Source organism: Notolabrus celidotus, chromosome 13 (assembly GCF_009762535.1).
Source record: "Notolabrus celidotus isolate fNotCel1 chromosome 13, fNotCel1.pri, whole genome shotgun sequence".
NCBI lineage: Eukaryota > Metazoa > Chordata > Actinopteri > Labriformes > Labridae > Notolabrus > Notolabrus celidotus.
Genome location: NC_048284.1, coordinates 17,033,184 through 17,056,371, shown reverse-complemented (window position 1 = coordinate 17,056,371; position 23,188 = coordinate 17,033,184). Strand labels below are relative to the sequence as shown.

At 40.9% G+C, this 23,188-nt stretch overlaps 2 protein-coding genes across 4 annotated transcripts in view; one reads left to right on the top strand and one right to left on the bottom strand.

The window, feature by feature from the left end:
• LOC117823825 (protein eva-1 homolog C) overlaps window positions 1–23,188 on the top strand; it is a 114,574-nt gene that overhangs the window by 28,584 nt on the left and 62,802 nt on the right. The window contains exons 3-4 of the mRNA XM_034699067.1: window positions 2,056–2,179; window positions 5,370–5,522. Of these exons, the coding sequence (XP_034554958.1) occupies window positions 2,056–2,179; window positions 5,370–5,522 (277 nt within the window). The remainder of the gene's footprint in view (window positions 1–2,055; window positions 2,180–5,369; window positions 5,523–23,188) is intronic.
• Window positions 15,077–21,451, bottom strand: LOC117823827 (ubiquitin carboxyl-terminal hydrolase 37-like). Of its 3 annotated transcripts, none has more exons than XM_034699070.1 (17): window positions 21,282–21,450; window positions 21,071–21,135; window positions 19,974–20,058; window positions 19,831–19,853; window positions 19,618–19,690; window positions 19,281–19,492; window positions 19,016–19,147; window positions 18,775–18,898; window positions 18,529–18,680; window positions 18,219–18,321; window positions 17,990–18,066; window positions 17,694–17,866; window positions 17,501–17,530; window positions 16,646–16,773; window positions 16,102–16,535; window positions 15,792–15,894; window positions 15,077–15,601 (listed from the first exon to the last, which is right to left on the bottom strand). In XM_034699070.1, the coding sequence occupies exons 1-15, from the start codon at window positions 21,303–21,305 to the stop codon at window positions 16,530–16,532; spliced, it is 1,407 nt and encodes a 468-aa protein (XP_034554961.1). In that variant the 5' UTR covers window positions 21,306–21,450; the 3' UTR covers window positions 15,077–15,601; window positions 15,792–15,894; window positions 16,102–16,529. The 3 variants fall into 3 exon arrangements, with proteins under 3 accessions (XP_034554961.1, XP_034554960.1, XP_034554962.1); XM_034699069.1 differs by having other exon boundaries at window positions 16,646–17,262; window positions 17,373–17,530; window positions 21,282–21,448; XM_034699071.1 differs by lacking the exons at window positions 15,077–15,601; window positions 15,792–15,894; window positions 16,102–16,535; window positions 17,694–17,866; window positions 17,990–18,066 and having other exon boundaries at window positions 16,685–16,773; window positions 21,282–21,451.

Below are 23,188 nucleotides of genomic sequence, written 5' to 3'. Positions count from 1 at the left end.
TACAAACACACACAAACACATCCTGTTCAGCATTCATTGGGCTGTTTGGTTTATTCTTAGCCAGTCTGCCTTCTAGCGTTGAACGCCCTCCGTTTCCATAATAGACAGGACAGCCATGAATGCACAGACACAGAGAGATCATTGTGCTAAAGTGAGAGAATGACTGACTGCTGCGCCACCCACGTTAGTACAACCCTGAGGAATCCCATTGTATCACCTGTTCATGACCTACATGATTACAACATAACTCCAATAAATATTTGCATTACCCTTTACTGCCTGTAATTCTGCAACACTGCAGTCCTATAGAGACTTCACTTGTTAATAAGATATTTCGATTTGAACAAGTTTACTAGGATGTGCTTTGCTTTGAATCAAAAAGTACTTAAGTTGTGTCCCAAGTAATTGTGGTGCAACCATTTTAGTAGCTCATTATTTTTAAGACACACTTTATTAACTCCTGAGGGGAGTGACATCAGAGTCAGTTCATTATTATTTTTATTATTTGTATTATTTGTATTATTATTTTAATCATTGTTTTAACATTTATTTATCTTATTTATAAAAAAAGAATCATTTATATGTCTATTTATTTATTGTGTTCATCTGATCTTGTTAACACTACCTTATTTTTAACTTTTCTTTCTACTCTTACTTATTTTATTAATTTTACTGCATTGATTTTATTTTATTTTATTTTTAAGTATTTTATTTATAATCCTGCCTTTTTTTAAATTCACCATTGCTATTGTTTTGTGTCTCTGCTATTTTGTGAAGTACTTTGGGCTGCATGTTTTTATGAATGAAAGGTGCTATATAAATAAAGTTGAGTTGAGTTGAGTTGAAGAGGCTGCACTGGTGTTAGCCGCCCCGCTCAAGGGAACTTTACCAGTCCCAAGGAAGTAATTAATCTCTTCAGCAACCAGTCCCAACTTCCATACTTTGGTCTGCATCTTGTGACTAGAGACCCCAAATGCCCAAGCCAAGACCCTAGAGTCTGAGCTCTTGCTGCCCCCATACCAATGCACAGCTACTAAACCTGTATTGCTCTCCTATATAACTTACACTTAGCTGGTGCAAAGGAGTCCTTTCCCTGAGCACAGGATGTTGTTGTTTTTGTGCGGCCAGCAGGTTAAAAACCCATTAGATTAACAGCAACATAAACAGAGAATAAACTGTGTAAACTTACATTTGAGAAGCTTATACAAACTCGATTATATATATTAGTACGCATGGATTTTCTGTCAAGTAAGTAATTAGTGAAATGGCTAATTGTTTCCCTGATCCGTTAAATCCTTACATTGCAAATCTGTTTGCAGAATTAAGAATTAAAGCACTTTTAATAGATTCCCTGTGTTTAGCCTGATTTGTCCCTTTTTCAGTCACGCTACAGGCCTTATGTTTCCTACAAGACCTGTAGAACAGATATCCAATATAACCCTGATTGAGTAATCACTTAAAATGTGATGTTAGCTATATGTTAGATTTTTCTCATCGTCAAAAAACTTAAAAATCAGCAACATATAAGTCACATTCCTAACATGACTTTGCATTCATTTGACTTTAAAGTCACTTAAAGTCTGGACTGTGATGTTTACTTACTCTGCATTAGGTGAAAATACACAGACATCCCTCATTCTCTGCTCTGCATTCCTTGTTCTTTTTCAAGAAATGCCTCTCCTTTAATGTTGAATTAGGTAAAAGCTCTAAACAGAATCTGCTCAGTCATTCCTCCAGCGAGTGGGGATTTCAGTGTAGGAGAATGTATTGTGTAGGAATGCGCTCACCTGTTCTGCAGCCGGCTATAGAAGATGAAACCAGAGAAGCAGAAGGATGCCAGGAAATGAGTGGAGTGGAGCTTTACAGAGATTTCTTTCTCCAGCTCTCTTATTTCTCTTACCTGCTCCTCTCCCGCGTATTCCCAGGGCCATAGGCAGCCTGTTTGAAGTGGTTTTAGGTTTGCTTGCTGCTAGACTTGCCATCGACAGCTTATTGTTCTCAGTCTAACCCTCTCTTTGGTGTCCTCCTGCTCTCTGTCACTCTTTCTCTCTTTAGAAAATGCTGGACGAGTGCCAGGACAGAAGAAGCTGTCAAGTCCTTGTCAATAGCCGCGTGTTTGGGACGGACCAGTGTCCTGGCAGCAGTAAATACCTCATTGTCTGGTACAAATGCAGACCGAGTAAGTCCCTTAACGCATTATATGTTCACTGTGACACATTTTTGTACCTACTTGCCCTATTTATTCTCTGTACTCACACCTCCTGGTTTAATTAACAACACCTTAAGCTTTAAGGAGCAATCTCTAACCAATCAGCTCAATGGAAAATATTCATACATTTTTGCTGAACCCAGATGCAGACAGGTGACAGGTAAGGTGGCTAAATTGAGCTTTATGTAGAAAAGCAGGCAGGGGAATAGTGAAGGGGTAACTGGTGGAGGTTCTATGCTGAGTTGGTGACCCAGTTGGTGGGTTAGACAAACAGCATGTGACACAACAATCCAACAGGGACTGACTGCAGGTGCAGGGTACTTGAAGGGTGTAGGTGGATGCTTAATTGGGAGCAGGTGTGAAGATTATAGATCCAGGGCAGGTGTGCAGAAAGTGGAGAAGACAGAGCAAATGGGGAGGTTGCAGATTAAGAACATACCAATCACTCTTAAAATACACAAATTCACACAGTTACAGGCACACAGATGGAGGGACTGTGACAGATACAGAGTCAGGAGGAGTATATCTAACTGAACTCTTTAACTTCACAGAACAAAACACTAGTTGATTTCACATCATACTACAATGTCAGCTTTGTTGGATACTGATATGGGGAAGTACAACCATAGACTGTATAAAATATGGACGTAGTATCCAGGACGTCACCCATCTGTTTCTGACGCGCTGTTTTTAGGCCAACCGGTGGTGGCAGCCATATTGCTGCTGTCGAGTGATTGGCCTCCTAGCCAACAGCTACAGTGTTCCCGCCTGTCAATCAAGTCAGCTGTGCCTCTCATTGGAAGATTTGTAATCTCAATATCTTTGAAAGTACCACATTAGAAAAAAATTCACCACCCGATCGAGAAATGAGCTATCCAGTCTACACTTGTCTTTTGTACCAGGCTGTAAACATGTTTATTTCTGCTGTAAAGATCATCTTTTTTGAATTGGTGTGTATGTGGTTTCTGGTACTTCCGGTGCCAGCCTCAAGCAGATCCTCAATGATCAGATTTTAGCACTTCCGCATTGGACTCATATTTTTAGACCGGAGGTTGCCGCTTGAGTACAACACTACAAGACAGGATCATTGTCAGGCTGCTTCTAATGCTTGACTTTCTAATACATTTACAACAAACACGTCCTCTGCATGTTTTCCCTCACTTTACAAAGTATATTATGGTAACTAAAGTTGTAAGTGTATGTTTTCTTGTTGTCAAGAAATGCCATCAAAAGACCAAAAGTATTGAGTCTACCATGCAGAACTATTCTTCTTATCCCTTTGACACTCAAAATTATCCAGATGGAAGGAGGATTCCAATCTTTAAAAGTAGTTTTGAAAAGGTTATTCAAAAAGCTGTCATGCCTTAAAAGAACTGAAAGCTTAAAACATTTCTGACATATTTGGGCAGAAAAGAGAAAATTAGGATTTTGGGACTATTTTCAGCTGCAAAACAAGACAAAGTGTTCCAGTATTGTGCATTCAGTATTGTACTCTCTTGGATGGTGCATGAGGAAGTTACCTGTAAACTTCATTGCCTGTGTTTGTGTTAAAAAAGGAACCTATCACTGTGTCCAATATGTTACCAGGGTCCAAAATTAACACCCACCGGCACCAAGCATTACATACGAGCAGATAATATATTCATAGAGTAATTCAGGGCTACCAGCAACACAGTGGGTAAATGTTCATACCATGATAACCATGCAATTAATTAAAAAACAAGTTTTTTTTTCATCATGTTCTGTTGTGGCTGCATCTTCTTTTTCCTGCTCCTCTGCTGTGTGCATGTTGGAGCTTCACAGAAGTGGACTGCCACAAAAAAAAACACTGATGCACATACAGACACAGGAAACCCATGTTTATACGACACAAAAGGAAATGTATTTCACCATGAAAAAATATGCTTGGCCATGCTTTTGTTGGATTTTTGTTGGATTTCTAAGAACAATTGGTCCTCCAGTTATCTATTAGTACGTCAAAATCAACACTCAATATACTGTCAGTGTCTACACAAGTGTTTTTCTTACTTGCGCAATCTTCCCTGCTTCGTTTAAAAAAATATATCTTGCATGCCTCTCCCTTATCCCTCCTCTTCCTTCTCTCTGCATGAGTCAGGAAGCTAAGAGTATCACTCCAGAGGGGAGCCACAACAGAGCAATAATCCCACCCAGATCCTGGTCTCCATTCACGGCTCAGTGCTGTGCAGAGCCGAGCCGCACTGAGCTGTGCAGCGGAGCAGAGTGACCAGGAGTGGGCATTAATCCACTGATCCCCCTGCCCTCCCTGATTTTTCTTTCTCCACCGGACCCCGGGGCCAATCAACAGCTCTTTGTTCACTGTCACTTAACCAATGACTTCTCTGGGGAGGAGAGAAAGGCTGCATGGGGTGTTAGTGAGGTGCATCGGGCAGGTGTCACTGCTTCTGAAAGGAGAGGTGGATGGAGGATAGAGGAAGTGGAGGAGAAAGGAAGGGAGGGAGGGAGAGAAAACAAGAGTAAGTCCGTCACCAGGGGTTATAATGAACTAGTCCACTCTCTTCTTTCTGCATTCCTGTTCCACTCCCCACATCGCCCCACATGAAGGAGCGACTGCTGTTGTGTTTTTATTTGCTGGCCAGTGGAGCTGCTCTGGCTGTCACAGGTCACTGTGGCTGGATGTGTGTGAGGAATGCCTCTGCGTGGCTCTACATGTCCACGTAGCAACTCCACCTCTCTGTCTGCCTGTTTACACACAATGAAGCTTTTAGGCAGGCCTCTGTTTTCTTTTCTTGTTAAAAGCTGCTCTGCTGAAGTTTGATCACAACTAAAAATAATGAAATAATTAAGGAAAACCTTTGAATTGTTTTCATCTAAATTTTTTTTAACACTTTGTGCTTCTTTGTACTGTTTCACTGACTTGTTCACTTAACTTAATGACGTACTGCCGTTGGTATTTTGATAAGTGTTGCACCATAGAGAGAGTTGAAATTCCTACCCAAATGATATATGAAAACAGGATTTATTTCTCCTATTGTTGAGGGTAATCCAGAGCAGCATGCAACAAATCACATCCTTTTTTATTGTTCAAACATACCTTTATTTGTTTTGTGGAATTACTTTGTGAATAAACTCTTATGTTATTCGTAACATTTAGCATCCTCTCTTTTTGTCTTCTCTCCAGACGAGTATAAGAGTAAGGTGGTTTGCGAAGAGGAGAGGATGAGGTTGAGCTGCAAACGGGGAATGCAGATCGCTGTTTACTCCGCCATGTTTGGCCGCACTCAAAGAGGCACCCTGGAGTGTCCCCTCTACCACAGGAGGGCGCCTTCAGTAGGTAAGACGACGTTTTTATCATAGGACAAGTGCAATATTTGTTCATACAACGATGCTGCTTTCGTGCTCACCAGTATGTCCTTTTACTCTTTGGTTTATACTGCGAATACATCCAACTACATGTCATTATAGTGATGGACTTCTTCTGCATATCAGGGTTCTTTGTATATCATTTGCTGTGTGTGTGTGCGTGTGTGTGTGCGTGTGTGTGCGCGTGTGTGCGCGTGTGTGTGTGTGTGTGTGTGTGTGTGTGTGTGTGTGTGTGTGTGTGTGTGTGTGTGTGTGTGTGGGGGGGTGTGTGTGTGTGTGTGTGTGTGTGTGTGTGTTTCACTGGTGCTTCTCGTTGGAAGTAGGTTAGTAATGATAGTTGCTAATTTATCAAGCTAGAAGTTAGCAAGCAGGTACTACTAAGCTAATGTGATAACCAGTAGCTAGTGTTGAAAAATAGGCAGGAACTTACACACAAACTTTGTTATGGACTTAAAGCTAGGGTCGGTAGTCATGGAAAAATAGCATGAATTTGAATTTAGCATTTCCTCAGGACTCCGTCTAACCCCTCCCCCCCTCCCCTCGTAGCTCCTCCAAAACGACGACCCCGCTCATGCTCAAGTGCCGCTGCTTTGCGACCATATGATCTAAATCTGACTACCAACCCCAGCTTTAAGAAATGCTAGTATGTCCTTTGGGGCTGTTAAGTTGTGGTTTTAGAAAGGTAGATGATTTTTTTAAGCTAAGTTTGGGTTAAAATGCTAAGTTTAGGGGTCAGTGTGAGGTCAGATGATGACAGAGATTACTTTCAAAAAGACAGAAGTTAGGAATGCAAATCAAGTCTGCCTGCATTTGCATGATGTTAAACATACTCCTTGTTCTGCTAATGTTCTTTTACATATCAATGATTAGGGAGAGTGGAACCACAGGTCACTCTGGGATTTTCTATTTTTCTCTTTGCCCAGATTTGTCTGCTCAGAGCCTTCCAGTAGTCATTTTGCATCCAGCAGGTTGAGTAGATTTTATTGTACTGTTTTACATGTCAGCACTCTGACACCTCTGAACCACAAACAGAACTACAAATCCTGCCAGGTTCATAATTATTGGTTGTTTTTGCTTCCAGAAATATCTTGAGTGACATTGCCTCCAGACACTGCTGTGTGGTTTGGACAATTGTATACTTCCTCTGCAGCTTCTCAGTGTGATAACTGATTGATAATTAAACTTGAATATTACATCTCACCACTTGGTGTTTCTTCATCCGGTTAGGAAGGCGTGTACGGTTATATATAACCAGAGTGACATACACAAACATGCACACACACACATTGCTTCGGGAATTGGGGTGGAATGTAGATCAGGTGTCTGTCATCCGAAGCAAAGACTTTGGCCTGAGAAAAGGGACCGTATTAAGTTTCCTCCAAGTATGTGTGTGTGCATGTGTGAGTGCATGGGGTATCCAGATGTACCCTCAACGATGTTTAGGGGAATGTTAATGACTCTAAGCTTGGATCTGTAATGAGACTTAGTACAAACACTGTGACTGTGGTGGCCATGGTCTCTTTACATGGCAGCTAATTTATTTCACACTAGCTTTTATCTCCTTCCTTCATATATAGTCAGTATTTAATGCTGAGATTTGCAATTTGGTAGCTTGAGCAACCATAAGTTTGCAAAAATTGAGATTAATGGAATACATAGTGTTTGTATGATCCTTATGACAGGATGAGGTCGAAAGCCTGACACAGGCGTCAGTCATCGGGTAATTAGAGACACATAAAAAGAAAGGCATTGTTTGACAGAGTATGTGTCTGTGTGTGTCATTGTGCTCGATATGAGCTCTCAGGTAGAGCTACTTTGAAGCCTGTTCTTTCCATCGCAGGTGTACCTGGAATGTGCGACAGGTAAGGTGTACTGTGTGAGACCGGGCTGGTCTGATATCTGGTTTCACACTAAGGATTAAATACAGTAGCTGAGTTCTCCCAGCATTCATTAAAAACAGATTCTACTGTTACAGCTGCACAAAAGCCAGATTAGCATAGAAGAGCAGTGGTGTTTACTGTCAAATCACATGTTGACTTTATGTGCATGTACTTCAACTGTACACAAACACCTTGTTGTTCCTGTTCGTCTATTATACACCATCATTTTAGGTCTCTTTCACACACACACACACAAACACACACGCACGGAAACACACAAATGCATTTACACACTTAAACCACCCACAAACACCTCCTCAGGCTGTTCCACAAAGTCTAGCGATGGCCTAGTGGGATTTCCCCCTGTTAGCTCTGTCTTTCATGTGGCTCCCGTGTCACCAGGAGCAGGAAGTGAGGGTGTCTTGAGTGACAGCTGAGGACACACACTGTTCATTATGGTTAAATGCTTTCCCTCTCTGATTTGCCTTCTTGTTAAAGGTGGTGGGCTTCCACACACCTGTGTGTATGTGTGACAGTGTGCCTCCCATGTTTGATTAATCTCAGGCTTGGTAATAGCGTTACGTGCAAGTTTTTTTTGTAGCTATTGTGATTTTATGTTTTCTATCAATGTGCCAAAGAGGGAGGTTAAAGTAATCTCCTAAACCGCACGGTCTTGGCAACCTCTGCCAGGTGCTGCCTGAGGTCTGACAGCTGGCTGCACCTGCCCAGGGGAAAAAGATGTGATGCCATTTAGGAAATCATGCACTTTGCATTGGCAGGGAATTACTTTTACTCTGTTTATAATTCATGTTTCCTACAGCTAAGTTTGCAACTCTCCACCTAACACCTGCAAAATGAAGCTAGATCTTTCCCCACCTAAAAAAACATTAAATGCATGTAGATATGGATGATGTGCGTCCATCTCCTCTTAATGTATGAAGTGAAACCAACCCAACTGACGTCATGGACACTGACCTGGGGAGTCCACAGGATGCGTGTGCACCGCGTTACGGCTGCGCAGCATGTTTACTCCGTCCGAGGGCTCGTGCCCTGGTCCACGGCGTGTGTTGGGAGCGTAGTGCAGCTCAGAGCAGGCAGGATCAGCTGGGTCCTGCATAGAGAGAACCACATACAAACAACAGGTCACAGAGCCTTTCTGTGGTTGAATTTCTGCTCATTTGGACAGTATTCCGTATTTGATGTTTTATTTTGAGATTGGCGGATGTTGCATGTGATCCTCGTGCTTGACTTCCTGTCCAGGTCGTTCTTTTCTGTGCATATTAACGTGTGCTGGGCTCCGTCAAAAATAGACTTGAAGGGTATCTCTGGCAGAGTGGCACGGGGGGCACGCTCCCGAGACAGAGCTGAGACACGCTGCAGCACGCACAATGGATGCTAGAGCATTGACTAGAATGGGAACGTATCCGCTGTGCAGTGCGCGGCGCAGCCGTAACTTAATGCCACGCATCCTGCGAACCCGAGGCTTGACATGCACCGGTGACATATAAAACTTCTGGAGATTTTTTTTAAGCCTATAAAGTAGAGCCAAAATGTTGTGGGAAAAAGATACCATATTTCCAGTTTTATGGTAGATGCACAAAATTTGGGCTTTGCAAAGACATGAAGCTTTGCTTTTATTTTATTATGAAGTAATTTTGTCCTGATAAGAACCTGCAACTCTCGACACATGCTAACCTAAAGCATTTTTTTCAGAACTTAATGTCATATACTATTTTAGAAAAAATACAAATTGTTGAAGATCCCATCTTGCCTGATGGTGTCGTCTGACCTGTAATTTGATCAGATTCATCTACCACCATGGAGAGCAACTTTGTTATGTCCCGTGAATCCAAAGCCAACAAGTGAGACAACAAGTGCATAGACAGGCATGCATGCTCAAAAGTAAGACCTCTTTGATCTCTTCTCCTTGATTTTGGGGTGGGGTTGGAGTGGTGGAATTGGACAGGTCTCGGCGGCAATGGAGAATCCTCAAAGCAAAGGGGGCCTGCTTCAGCCCTCCTCTCTCATCTGCCCCATTACCATCACACACACCTCTTGACATCTAAATAGCCCCCCATGCTTGGCATGCAGGGTCTGCAGCCTGCTTTTTTTCCTTTTTTAGGGACTATGTGCTTTCACTTTTGAGTGTGTGCTTCAAACTCAGCCCAAAGTAGGATGGTTCAAACTATAAGTACAGGCTGGTTGATGTCTCATATGATCTGGGTAGCTTTTAAAAGCTGGGCACGCACAGCTGCGGTTCGAATTTAACACTTGGCTTTTGGAAGCCACTGGAACTCTATCTGCGTTTTGCTGAGACTTTGATGCACAGGGAGCAGATTAGCAGCAGGATGTTTTGAACTTTGCAGATTAGATAAAATGTATATTTCTGGGCGATAAAACCTGCTCCTAAAGAGAAACTAGTGCAGCTTTACAACGACTGATGAATTTCAATGACTGAAGTCTTTCTGAGGACTTCTCTAAAATAACAGATAGCGGGTTTTATGCAAGGCTTGAAAGTAAATGGTGACCAATGATAGAATGTTGTTAGTCATGCAACTGTTTTGTTACTAAGTGCATCCAACCCAAGAAGTAATCAGCTATCAACTTACAAACAAAGCCGGGGATTTTTGTTCACGTGCTTACCAGTGGAGGAGGGATTTTTGTATTTTACTTGACAGCTTTCTCACATTTATTTATGTCACAGAAAGCACTTGGCGTGTGCAGGTTCATTCCCCTGAGAGTCACTTTTCCCATATACACAAAGAGTTTTAATCCTGCAACAATGACTTAAGCCTCCCTATGAAATGATACTCAGCACTGGTGAGTCACAGTTGAAGAGGAGCTTTTCACATGTTTGTCAACGCATTGTCTTCAGAATTCTGGGAAAGGTGTACGTGGGTGGAATACCTGGAGGATTGTTCTGGGAAAGCTTGTCAGGGATGTATTGTATCTGCCTGTGTGTGTGTGTGTGTGTGTGTGTGTGTGTGTTTTCTGAATCTGTGCCTACTTGTGTTATTTGCTTAATTTGATTTAACAGTCTACCATTGTATATCTTAACCAGTGAACACTCACCTTACACAGCACTCAAAATAAGGGCTCTGTGACACATCATTTTCGACACACACACCACAACAAGCAAGAGCTACTACTCAACAATATCATGTGTCAACTTTCTTCTGGGAATTTGTTGCATCATGTTATAGTAGTTCTCTAGAAATAGAGGTGAAGACAATCTGAAACTGATACTCGTTTCAAACAAACAGAAAGTTAGATTTATGACCGATGACTGATGTGACAAACAGAGCAGAGCAACAACATGATGCTGCTGGTACAGGGCAGTGTATCAACACACATTTCATATGCAGGACTGAGAGGTTTCTTAACATTGATGTGCACTTTTTTTATAGGGTGTCTGTCACTTTAAGAAGCTGTTGCTAAGACTAGTAAAAGTTACACCTTCATGTTTTCTGGTTTGTGGTGTCCCATTTAGGACTTAAATCTCCCATCAATCAAGAGTGAAAATAAATGTATACTTGTTAAGGACGCCCCTCCTTTTCCATTGGTTCCTGTGACACGGACTGTTGACCTTCCTTCTCTTCTGAAGCATCTACCTGTCCTTGTCAGTGGGTGGAGTGGGTGCACATGCAGGCTCAGAGGTGGTTGATAGCAAAGGCAAAATGTGTCAGGGGTTATTCATGCTTATTCTGCTGTGTTTGTGTGCAAGACAAAAAGATAGAGTACTCCTTGTCTATAAAAGTCACTTATGTGAGCAAGAGACGATCAGACCCTGAGAAATTCATTTAAACTGCACAGAAATACAAGTGTGTGTGCGTGCGTGCGTGCGTGCGTGCGTGTGTGTGTGCGCGCGCGTGCGTGTGTGCACGTGCGTGTGTGTTTGCGCGCGTGTGTGTGTGAGAGAATTACTGGAGTGTCTCCATCATCTTGTCTCTAGAAGTCTCCATCAGTCTCCGAAGGCCCCCCTGACCCCACCTGTCTCATGGGCCCCTCAGCTAATCACCCAGTCATGGAATCAAAGCTGCGGCTAATAGTCTGTCTGTCTGTCAGTGGGCTTCCACATCTCGTCACAGAGGAAAGTTTTCAGTGGGGCACAGAAGCTCAAACAAGCCCTCTGGGGATGAAAAAGGACAAGGGAGGGGAGAGGGGATATCAGTGCTACAGCATCATGGACATCATGGACACTGACAATGGTACATATTCTCACACATACTATGAACAGAGTGACTTTTCCCGTTGTGGTATATGAAAAGATAATTGCACAAATATTAAAGCCTCTCTAGACTGGTATGAATGTTGTTTTTTGTTTTGATCTGTAATGGGTAGTTGCATCCAAAGACTGTAAGAACATGGACATAGTCTCCCTGACATCGACTGTTGGTTTTTGAAGAAGCATTTTCAATTAATCAATCTTTAAATTGTATAGCGCCAAATCACAACAAACATTATCTCAAGACGCTTTTACAAACATAGGAGGTCTAGACCACTCTATGTCAAATTATGAACAGAGACCCAACTTCAAGACGGGGTAAGACTCAGTCTGACCCCACCTTCATCCATTATGAGCATTGCACATCGCAGTATTTAGCTTGTTATAGTGGCGAGGAAAAACTTCCTTTTAACAGGCAGAAACCTCAGGCAGAACCAGACTCATGTTAGACAGCCATTATGCCTCGACCGAGTTGGGTCTTGAAAGAGGGATAGAGGAGAGTATGAGAGAGAGGGAGCGGTGATAGTGATGAGACGAGTAGTAGAAGCTGTTGCCGCTGAAGTCCAGCACGTCCGTATCAGCTTGAGTCCAGAACGTCCACTGCAGGAGGATGCCTACAGCAGCTCAGAGGGACCTACGAGACATTTTGATTCCCAATGATTGCCATGTTTCAGAATGCTGACTCAACCTATCTTAAGGCCAAGAAACAGTCGAAGAGGTGCAGTTGAGGTGGGGCCTTAGCCTCCTGGCAAATCCTCAAAAACCCACCTGTTGGTGAAGTGAGCCATGCAACTAATTATGCCTGGTTACATGGATAAATTACAAAAAAATCGCCCCCTGTACAGTGTGTAGAAATAAAGAAATAAGCTACAAAGATCAAACGTGTGTCTGAACCAGGCTGTAAACAGGTTTATTTCTGCTGTAAAAATGGCCATCCTGGCCCAAATGGATGGGGCATCCTTGGCCTTTGAGACCATAGACTGTAAATAAAAATGGACAGTGTTGCTCCGCCTCTTCCCGTTGTACAGCTCTGAAGCCAAAAAATCCCTCTCCTGGGCGCCGCCATTGTGCAGCCAGAGCCTGTGAAGCCTTTGTAATAAGCTCCGCCCTACAGCGTGACGTCACAAGACGCTGTGTGTCCTTTGAAGTTTCGTTCTACGGCGGCTGTGAATCAAAGGAAACCCGGAAGTAAAACCCCGTTTTTTAACATCTAATAACTAACGAAAAAGAAACTTTTCAGAAAAAAGAGGCCTTGGACACAAAACAGTCAAACAATAACTACATATAACCACAGCATATGGATGTGAAAAACATTCGTACGACGTGTATTTATTTTTTAAAGTTTGACTGCTCCCCCATTCAAATGAATGGGGGAGACAGATTTTTGGACCTATACTGCAGCCAGCCACCAGGGGGCAGTCACACTGCTGAAAGCCTCACCACCAGGGCCGTATCCGGCACGCTTGTTTGGGACCAGTCCCAAGTGGACACTCAAGAGACTGCAGTGCTTTGCACTTCTGAATTAGCTTCATGTTTGAGAACGAGGGGTTGTTGCATGGTTGCCTCTCATTTCAAGCAGCAAAGATTGATCAGTTCGTTATTAATATTGCAGGATAAAATTCCAGCATAACTATTTTTACATTTGATAAATAAATATTTTCTAAAGTAAAATAAAACTGATCAAATATTAATATTCTTTCTTCCTTGAGTGGTTCACCAAATATTGGCATTTACATTGTTTGTCAAAATTTGCTAAGAAATTTGAATGCATCTCTTTGGCTTTGATCAGTTTTAACTTAAAAACTTTTTATATATTTTATCATTATTCATAGTCACAGCCGAAGGATGATTCAACTGATGATATCCTGTTTATACAGTGCTTTATTAGTTTGTTTTTTACCCCCTTTTATTGTCGGCATGAAGCCGTCTTATTTGCATCATTATAGTAAAAAGGCCTCACTCAACAAAAAATCCCTTCTTTAGTATCTTAAGCATATAGACCGTATTCATGTAAGACCTTTTTTCAGTGGTTGATATTGTATTACTTTAAGATGGTACTGATGTTGGCATGTATCAGACGTGACAGACCAGATGAGATGCGTTTCTTCAGGGTGAGGGGTTACCAAAATAAAAGCTGCATTCCATTTTCTGAGACAAACCGTTTGAAGAATGAGTTGAGAAACGAGTTTATTTCAAGGCTAGGTTCAAGGTAACTGGACTAAGGCTTCTTCAGTTGTGAAAACCAAACAGGAAATGTAGTTGGCTCTAGATATGTTGTGTTTTAAGAGACAGGAATTGTCAAACCATTAAAATGTCTAACTTGTTATCCAGTTACACTCACTGCTGGTTCCCACAGGCCTCGCATCGACATGCTGGTTGGGAATTCCAATGTGTTGGCTGGGGAGTGTCCAGTTGCCCCTTCAAACTGTGACCAAATGGATAGACATCCATTTAGATTCACATTTTGCACAAGATCTGGTTTCACTGCAAACAACCATTGCCAAGATGTAACGTGTTCTTGATTCTGGTTTTTGTAATTCAATTAAAAATCACTACTAAATATTGACCATTAAATGAATCCCCAATGTGCATGACAACTAGATTACTCCCTTTTAACTTCCTGACTTGGACTTTGTCCTTTGACCTGAGCCCATAATTTGTAGTGGCCTGTTGACGTGTCAGCCAAACCTTAACCAGCCTGTTACCTCCTCTTACCTTTCTGATCTCTCTGTCTTTGGGGCCCACCAGGACAGACGGTGATAGAAGCATGGTGTCCACTTTCAAAGAGCCATCTCCTTGTTTTTAGGGGTGTGATGGGCCGTGTGGGGGAACTTCGGCCTATTCACATTCCCACAATAACACAGGAGGTCATTTACACTTTATAAGTGCTCCTCATACCTGAGGTTTCCAGAGTCACTGAAGTGATTTTTTTGCAAATTATCTGCGGCACATTTTTGCTTGCTATTAACCCTTTACTGCTTATTGTCTTGATAAAACACTTTTCTTTTGGACCAATGATGTTCTGACGCTTGTGATTTTTAAACACTCAACAGCTCTATCAGTGATGTTGGAGTACTGTTGGTTAAATGAGCAGGTTGTAAAGATATGGACCATTTTATTGAGCTTATACAGAAAGACACAGTTCAATACTCTGATTTCCAAACACACTATATAGCTTGGCCACACAGCACAACCATCAAACAGTCACACAATATACAGGAACATTTTTTAACCATTCAAACTCTTTCTGTCTCTTGCTGTCTGTTGGACTGAGATGATTGGTTCATCATGTCTAAATTTTGTTTGTTACACACCTGTATGCATACATTTTACTATCTTTGCACGATGGAGTTTGTAGATCCTGAAATTATATTCCTGCATTTAAACTTGTACATAAGATAGTATTCACAAAATACACAGTAACTTTGTTTGTTTAATTTATTCAGTTTCCTCAATATGAGTTAATTTTCTAGATTGTGAAGCCCATCCTCATATGGGCTGCTGCTCCTGGAAGCGGCATGCTGCTGTTCCTCTTTTCCCTGCTGGACTTTGTCTTTATCCGTCTTTCACTAACTCTGGGATTCATCCACTGGACTTGGTGGGCATGGTATCCTGTATTGGACATAGTTGGCCATCTTATTCGTCTGGGTTCATGCAGAGTAAATCTTTAAAGCTGTGTGGTTGATCATGTGGACTCATGCACCTCCCTTCTTAGTCAAGCTTTATTTATTGACTTGACTTGACTTGACTTGACTTGACTTGACTTGACTTGACTTGACATTTGTACCAGTTTTTTGTAGAACAGGACATATGCACTTTTTTTTCTATTGTTGCACACAGAGGCACCGCTTGTTTTGGTGACCCATGCGTCGTCATAGGTGAACCAGCAATCTGTCGGGTCCTCTGGTTTTACATCTGGGTCTATCCCGTCACAAATGTAGTGTCCTAGTAGATGAAAAAACATTGTTACTACATTTGTCTCCTGTACAAACACAACCAAATAAAAACATGCTTTCACTTTTCCCTGGAGTTAAAGAATGACAGTCACACATTGAAACAAGCTGTGATTCAATCAGGAGGTGTTGGATTAACTGTATCTGCCTAATAAGAATGGATGAGGTAACATGCGTGATACCTTAAGGTAGTTAATGAGCATCTCCTCCACCGTCCCATGTCCAGGAACCAAGTCGAGGGACAGGTTGGTAAATACTTCCTCTCTTTTTGATTCTGCTCCACATCTGGAAACACATAGGATAGGAAAGCACATTTATGAAACAGCTGCAGAGGTTAAACCAAGACTTACTGTGGAGGAAAACTATTAATGAGTCAATCAAAGCTACTAAACAACAAACTGAATTCCTATTTGTGGGGTGAACTGAGCCTCTAAGAGATCCTACCCAACCAAGTCATAAAAGTATATCATTGACATGTCCATGTGAACATACCCATTGCATCTCCTGGTGTTCTCCATTTTAAAAGTTGTGTTGCTTTCCACTGGTCACTTGTAGGTTTTACCCATACTTGTTGCCGTCATGCGCAGCTTTGGGGCGAAACTGCGTACTTGCTCCAACACCAATGTGCCTAACTCATGTCCTAAGATTGGGAAGCCCACCCTCATATGGGCTGCTGCTCCAGGAAGCGGCATGCTGCTGTTCCTCTTTCCCCTGCTGGACTTTGTCTTTATCCGTCTTTCACTAAGTCTGGGATTCATCCACTGGACTTGGTGGGCATGGAATCCTGTATTGGACATAGTTGGCCATCTTATTCGTCCGGGTTCATGCAGAGTAAATCTTTAGAGCTATGTGGTTGATCATGTGGACTCATGCGCACCCCCTTTCTAGTCAAGCTTTATTTATTGACTTGACTTGACTTTCTAGTTCTGAGAGTAAACCCACACAATATATCACGTGTTAGATTATTTCTTCATCATTCTCTCAATTGGAACAAGTTTTATGTGAAAAAAATACATGGAAAGCATTTCATTCATACCAGTTCTTTGTAGAACAGGACATATGCACTTTTTTTTCGATTGTTGCACACAGAGGCACCGCTTGTTTTGGTGACCCATGCGTCATCATAGGTGAACCAGCGATCTGTCGGGTCCTCTGGTTTTACATCTGGGTCTATCCCGTCATTGACATGTCCATGTAGACATACCTTTTGCATGTCCTGGTGGTCTCCATTTTAAAAGTTGTGTTGCTTTCCACAGGACACTTGTAGGTTTTACCCATACTTGTTGCCATCATGTGCAGCTTTGGGGCAAAACTTCTTACTTGCTCCAACATCGATGTGCAAAACTCATGTCCTAAGATTGGGAAGCCCATCCTCATATGGGCTGCTGCTCCAGGAAGCGGCATGCTGCTGTTCCTCTTTCCCCTGCTGGACTTTGTCTTTATTCGTCTTTCACTAAGTCTGGGATTCATCCACTGGACTTGGTGGGCATGGAATCCTGTATTGGACATAGTTGGCCATCTTATTCGTCCGGGCTCATGCAAAGTAAATCTTTAGAGCTGTGTGGTTGATCATGTGGACTCATGCGCACCCGCTTTCTAGTCAAGATTTATTTATTGACTTGACTTGACTTGACTTGACTTGACTTTCTAGTTCTGAGAGTAAACCCACACAATATATCAAGTGTTAGATTATTTCTTCATCATTCTCTCAATTGTAACAAGTTTTATGTGAAAAAAATACATGGAAAGCATTTCATTCGTACCAGTTTTTTGTAGAACAGGACATATGCACTTTTTTTTCGATTGTTGCATACAGAGGCACCGCTTGTTTTGGTGACCCATGCGTCATCATAGGTGAACCAACGATCTGTCGGGTCCTCTGGTTTTACATCTGGGTCTATCCCGTCACAAATGTAGTGTCCTAGTAGATGAAAAAACATTGTTACTACCTCTGTCTTGAGACTCAGTGGAAAGGATGTACGCTAACTGATAACAGTGATTCTGTGTAAATTAAAGTCTGGAGAGAGGCAACTAGGAATTGAATTTTGAGTGTGTTGTCAATGTCTCGGCTTATATTATCTTACCACTTTCTGCTGTGGTTCCCATATGGTTGATCATGCTGACCAGACTGTAGCAGCAACCACCCTGGGAAGGTTCAGAAACCACCAGATCTCTGTTGAGGTGAACAGGATCACAGAGCTTTATAAGCCTGTATGTCGGTGTAAAACTGAAGCGTTTCAGATGCAGGACCAGCACGCTGTAGAAAGACCAAAAATAGTGAAAAAAGTCAGTACAAGGTGATCAAACACTATTAAGAGTATCATCACTTAGCAAAACATTCAGGGGTTAGGTTATCTGAGATGGTTTTGATGCCACTCACCTTGGCAGGGTGGTGAATGAAGACCGTTGGCCTGACGAGATTGAACCGCATTGACATCGGTATTCCAAATTTGTCTCCTGTACAAACACAACCAAATAAAAACATGCTTTCACTTTCCCTGGAGTTAAAGAATGACAGTCACACATTGAAACAAGCTGTGATTCAATCAGGAGGTGTTGGATTAACTGTATCTGCCTAATAAGAATGGATGAGGTAACATGCGTGATACCTTAAGGTAGTTAATGAGCATCTCCTCCACCGTCCCATGTCCAGGAACCATGTCGAGGGACAGGTTGGTAAATACTTCCTCTCTTTTTGATTCTGCTCCACATCTGGAAACACATAGGATAGGAAAGCACATTTATGAAACAGCTGCAGAGGTTAAACCAAGACTTACTCTGGAGGAAAACTATTAATGAGTCAATCAAAGCTACTAAACAATAAACTGAATTCCTATTTGTGGGGTGAACTGAGCCTCTAAGAGATCCTACCCAACCAAGTCATAAAAGTATATCATTGACATGTCCATGTAAACATACCCATTGCATCTCCTGGTGTTCTCCATTTTAAAAGTTGTGTTGCTTTCCACTGGGCACTTGTAGGTTTTACCCATACTTGTTGCTGTCATGCGCAGCTTTGGGGCGAAACTGCGTACTTGCTCCAACACGGATGTGAGAAACTCATGTGCATCCTGCAGACACAGTCAAACAGAGGAGTTTGTACATTGAGCTGAAACCACCAGAAATTGTTGAAACAAAGAAAAAAGCATGAAACAGTTTTCGTACTTTTTGTCTGAAGTCTGTGAACTCTGGAGCTTCGACAGACACTGCTGTCTTGAAGGCGGTGAGTAGTTTGACCTTCAGGCGTTTGTCCTGGGAGAAGTAGGATTTTTTTACTTCCATAAATGATCTGGGAGAGAAGGAGGAAAAAGGATCAGAGGCATTGTCTTTGAGTTTATAATTTTAAGAAAGATTTAAGTGTACAACTTGAGGAAAACTGTTTGGTTGTATGTACTGTATGGCTTACCTCAGGACTCGCGCCTCTGGGATCGACCTCCAGACCTGCTCCTGACTGTTGATGGAGTTTACAAAGTCCTCCATAGTAAATAGACTTTGCAAGCAGGCATTCATATAGCAGTTCTGTGCTGGATTTGGGAACCTGGCATACAAAAATAGAATAAGTAAAACACGTCAGTATCATTTGGACTTCAATGAGACATGGATCCATTTGACTTTGATCCACAATTTTATGACATTGTCTCTGTGATCTTTGTCTGGACTGTTCTACTCACCCAAGGTTCTTGAACTGTTCATGTCTACGGTGCTTTCCAGGGATTTTTGTGGAAGCAGTCTCTTTGGGGACTTGGTTGACTTTTTTGTCCTCCTCTGGCTTTGTCTTTACCCCCTCTTTGGGCACTAAGAAATCTTCCTTCTGGATCAGAGTGTACTGGCGCGGCTTCTTTGAGGTAGTTTCCTCTTGCGCTGGTGAGACCTGACATCTTCTCTGTTTGAGCAAAGAAAATAGTTGAGTTGAATGTTTCACAAACTTAGTGATTAATCAAGTAATCTTCAGTTTATGTTGTGTTGAAATCTACATTGAAAGCTGCACTGAGTGTCAAGCATACATACCTTACTGAACCACAAAGGCATCTTAAGCTTTTTCTTTTTGTTCTTGGTGTTGGTGGTTTGGTCATTGTCAACCCTGGTGATAAAAAGACACGGTTTTAATATTGTGAGCTTAGTCTGTGAGCTTCCTCTGTGATACAAATTCCCAAAAGTCACTTGATCTACTTGAACACATGAAGAGGAAAATAGAAATGTAATCTGAAGGACAACACTTACTTTTGTTCTTTCTTTTGCTGAACCTGTAAACAAAAAGTGATAATTAGAATTGCCTATTCCAACATGAAAAATTTAATTGAAATGTAATTTCTTTAAAAACACTTTGTTCAACCATGAGCTTTGACTTGTTTCGACGAACTTACCGGCATGAGACCAAAAAGCTTGCACCACCATGGTGTCTTTTTCTCCTTTTTGGGAGTGACAGCTGGGGATTCAATGGACTTGCCACTGGAGGGAAAATAAAGAAATATTTTTAGGGTTGTTGGAAATTGGAAATCATTTTGAAGGATCCTTTTCAGGGATCACTAAATGTTAAGTCTAGAGTACTTTCACCTTTGAATGAAAACAGGCAACACCAACTACATTCAGTGCATTTTGGTGGTAATTTATTACAGTAAAGAAGTTTAATTTTAATGCCAACAATTTGTAACACCTTGTATTCAAATGTATAAAAGTGCACTGTTTCCCACAGAATCACACGATACCTGTGGCTATCTTTGTTATATTGTGTCATCTACTAATGATTTTATTTGCTCTTTAATTTGTTCACTTCCCCTTGATCCATCCCCTTATCCATTCCCCCTCTATATACACACACTGGCTTGTCCCACCCTGCCATCTGCTGTTTACTCTCGCCTTTAGATATCTGATATTTTGACAGGACCCATCGATTATGTGTTTTATTTAGAGACTTAGTAACAGAAATTGCATTTAGAAATGTTTGACTCAATATTAGGTTGTCACAACAGGTGATCAGCATGTTTTCAAGGCTTGTTAATGATGCAGCTTTTTGCAGTTTTCAGAAACTAAGATTGTACAAATTATTCCAGCTGCACATTACGTTTAAAACAGTGGTATGAGAAGATTCATATTTCACATGAGATGTAGCAGCTATATCATAAACAGGAGGGGTGTAGAGATTGTCTAATTTCTTGATTACAAATGGGGATCTTGTATGGATATGTACAAAAAAAGGAATTTGTAAAAAAAAAAGGTCGGTAAATACTTGGGCGGCTGAAAATGTGTCCCACAAGGTATTGTCAATGTGTGGGAAATCCTGGAGAGATAGATAACTTAGGTGGCAATAAAGTAATAACTAACAGGAGAAGTAGAGCCACAACAAAGCTTTGGGTTTCCTGACACAAGCATGATAATGCTAAAGGTGTGAAAATTCAACTTCATTTGTAACTTTGACTAAAACTTCACCATTAACCAAAATATCACTTATCGATTTCCTTACCTCCTCGGAGAGCTTTCGATGGGCATGCTGTCCTCCATGGCCACACTGACAACTTGCACTGACCTCTGTAAAAAACAAAATCTGGTGTGAATCTAATGTTTCTAATGAGAGGATTTAACCTTCAAATGAAGTTTCTACATTTCAGTGAAAAAAAATGTGAAGTTTGAGAAACTACAGGTGATGTGTATTAGGCTGCATCTAGAAAACTTACCTCTCCACAACATATGCGAAACATCTTTGCGTCTGTTGTTTTTCCAAGTTCGACTCGATTGACGTTGGCAGTGAATTGCTTCTGTCTTGATAATGAGTTTTACTGAAGTGAAGTGTTTCTAACCTGGAGGTTGGTTTACTGACTTCTTGTCTGGAACTCCTCACTGTGACATCACAAGTGGTGGTCTGTGACAAAACACACTCTGTCCAACACAGTGTTAGCTGTATAATTGTTTATATTCAAATGTAATACGTATAACTGTAAATGCTATGAAACTGTTGTTGTTGGTTTTAAAGGCCCTAACTATTTAACAATGACCAACAACCAAAACTCAGTGAAACAAGTCAGTATATCTCCAGAAACCCAAAATACAAGCTGTTGCATTGAGCGACTGGTACATATCTAAAGAAACAGTAAATCTTTAACTGTGATCATCATTGTCCCCCTATTTAATATTAGACATATGAAGAAGTGTTATCAATTCAATTCAATTCAATTTGCTTTATTGGCATGAACGAAGACATGTTGTTGCCAAAGCACATAAGATTTATACACATCCATTACATATATATTAATTACATATATATTTATTACATATTATATTCATTACATATTATATTAATTACATATTATATTCATTACATATATATTTATTGCATATTATATACATTACATATTATATTAATTACATATTATATTCAGTACATATTATATTCATTACATATATATTTATTGCATATTATATTCTTTACATATTACATTCATTACATATTATATACATTACATATTATATTTAGTACATATTATATTCTTTACATATTTTATACGCATTAATGAACAACGGTGTCACCCATACAGCATATCTCAATGTCCTCACTTGATGCGGTATGCTCATAAAACCTTCACCTAAAATCAAATATTGGTTATTAATATTACTATTATCTCTGTAGTGTGCATATAAGAGTTTTCTGTTGGGAACCAATAGCTTGGCCTTAAGATAAGATAAGATAAGATAAGATACTCCTTTATTCATCCCACAACGGGGAAAGTCATGGAGTTACAGCAGCAAACAAGAAGGTGTACAGTACAAGAATTTCAACAAGAATATATATAGAAAAAAAAATGTCCATCAAAAACGACAGCTTGGCCATAATTCTCCTGTCAGCCACAACCTCCACAGGGTCCAGGACTGAGCTGGCCTTCTTCCCCAGTTAGTGCAGTCCCACTCTCCTGTATCCTGTCCACCCACAGCAGGTGAAATCCTTCCAATGTGGCGTTTGTGTCCGGTGTTAGCTGTGTTAGCATGATGTTACTCTGCCAGTATTCCCCTGGTGCTGGGTTAGCTCGGGGGTTTTATCCAAAAAATCCTCCTTAAAGAATGTGAAGACACATCAATCAACCAATTAATATTACTTACTGGACTTTTTGTCAAGCATACATACTCTAAAAATATTCTTTTGGATTTACTTAACACAGTAATGTCAACAATTTCCACTAAACTGAGTTACGTTAGATTTAATTAACTAATAGTATTAAGATGGCAGTAACTGTGTTATGTATGACCAACATGACTGTATTAGGCAATTTCAACACAATCTGGTTAACTTGGATTTAATTAATAGGTCAATGTTCAGCTAACTTAACTGACCAACATAAATTGAACAAAATGCAGTTTATTTTGCCTTAATTAACAGTGTTGATTAATACCAATATAAAGATGGTTCATTATACTGACTTAACTCACTTATGTAACTGTAACTTAACAGTTGGACCTTAGTTACTTAACTGTGTTTAGTAAGACCAACTAAACTACACTTTGTAGTTCCAACTTAACTGAATTACATAATTGTAGTTATTTAAAGTACACTTACTAAACCCTAATATGTCAACAATTTCCACACAGTGTA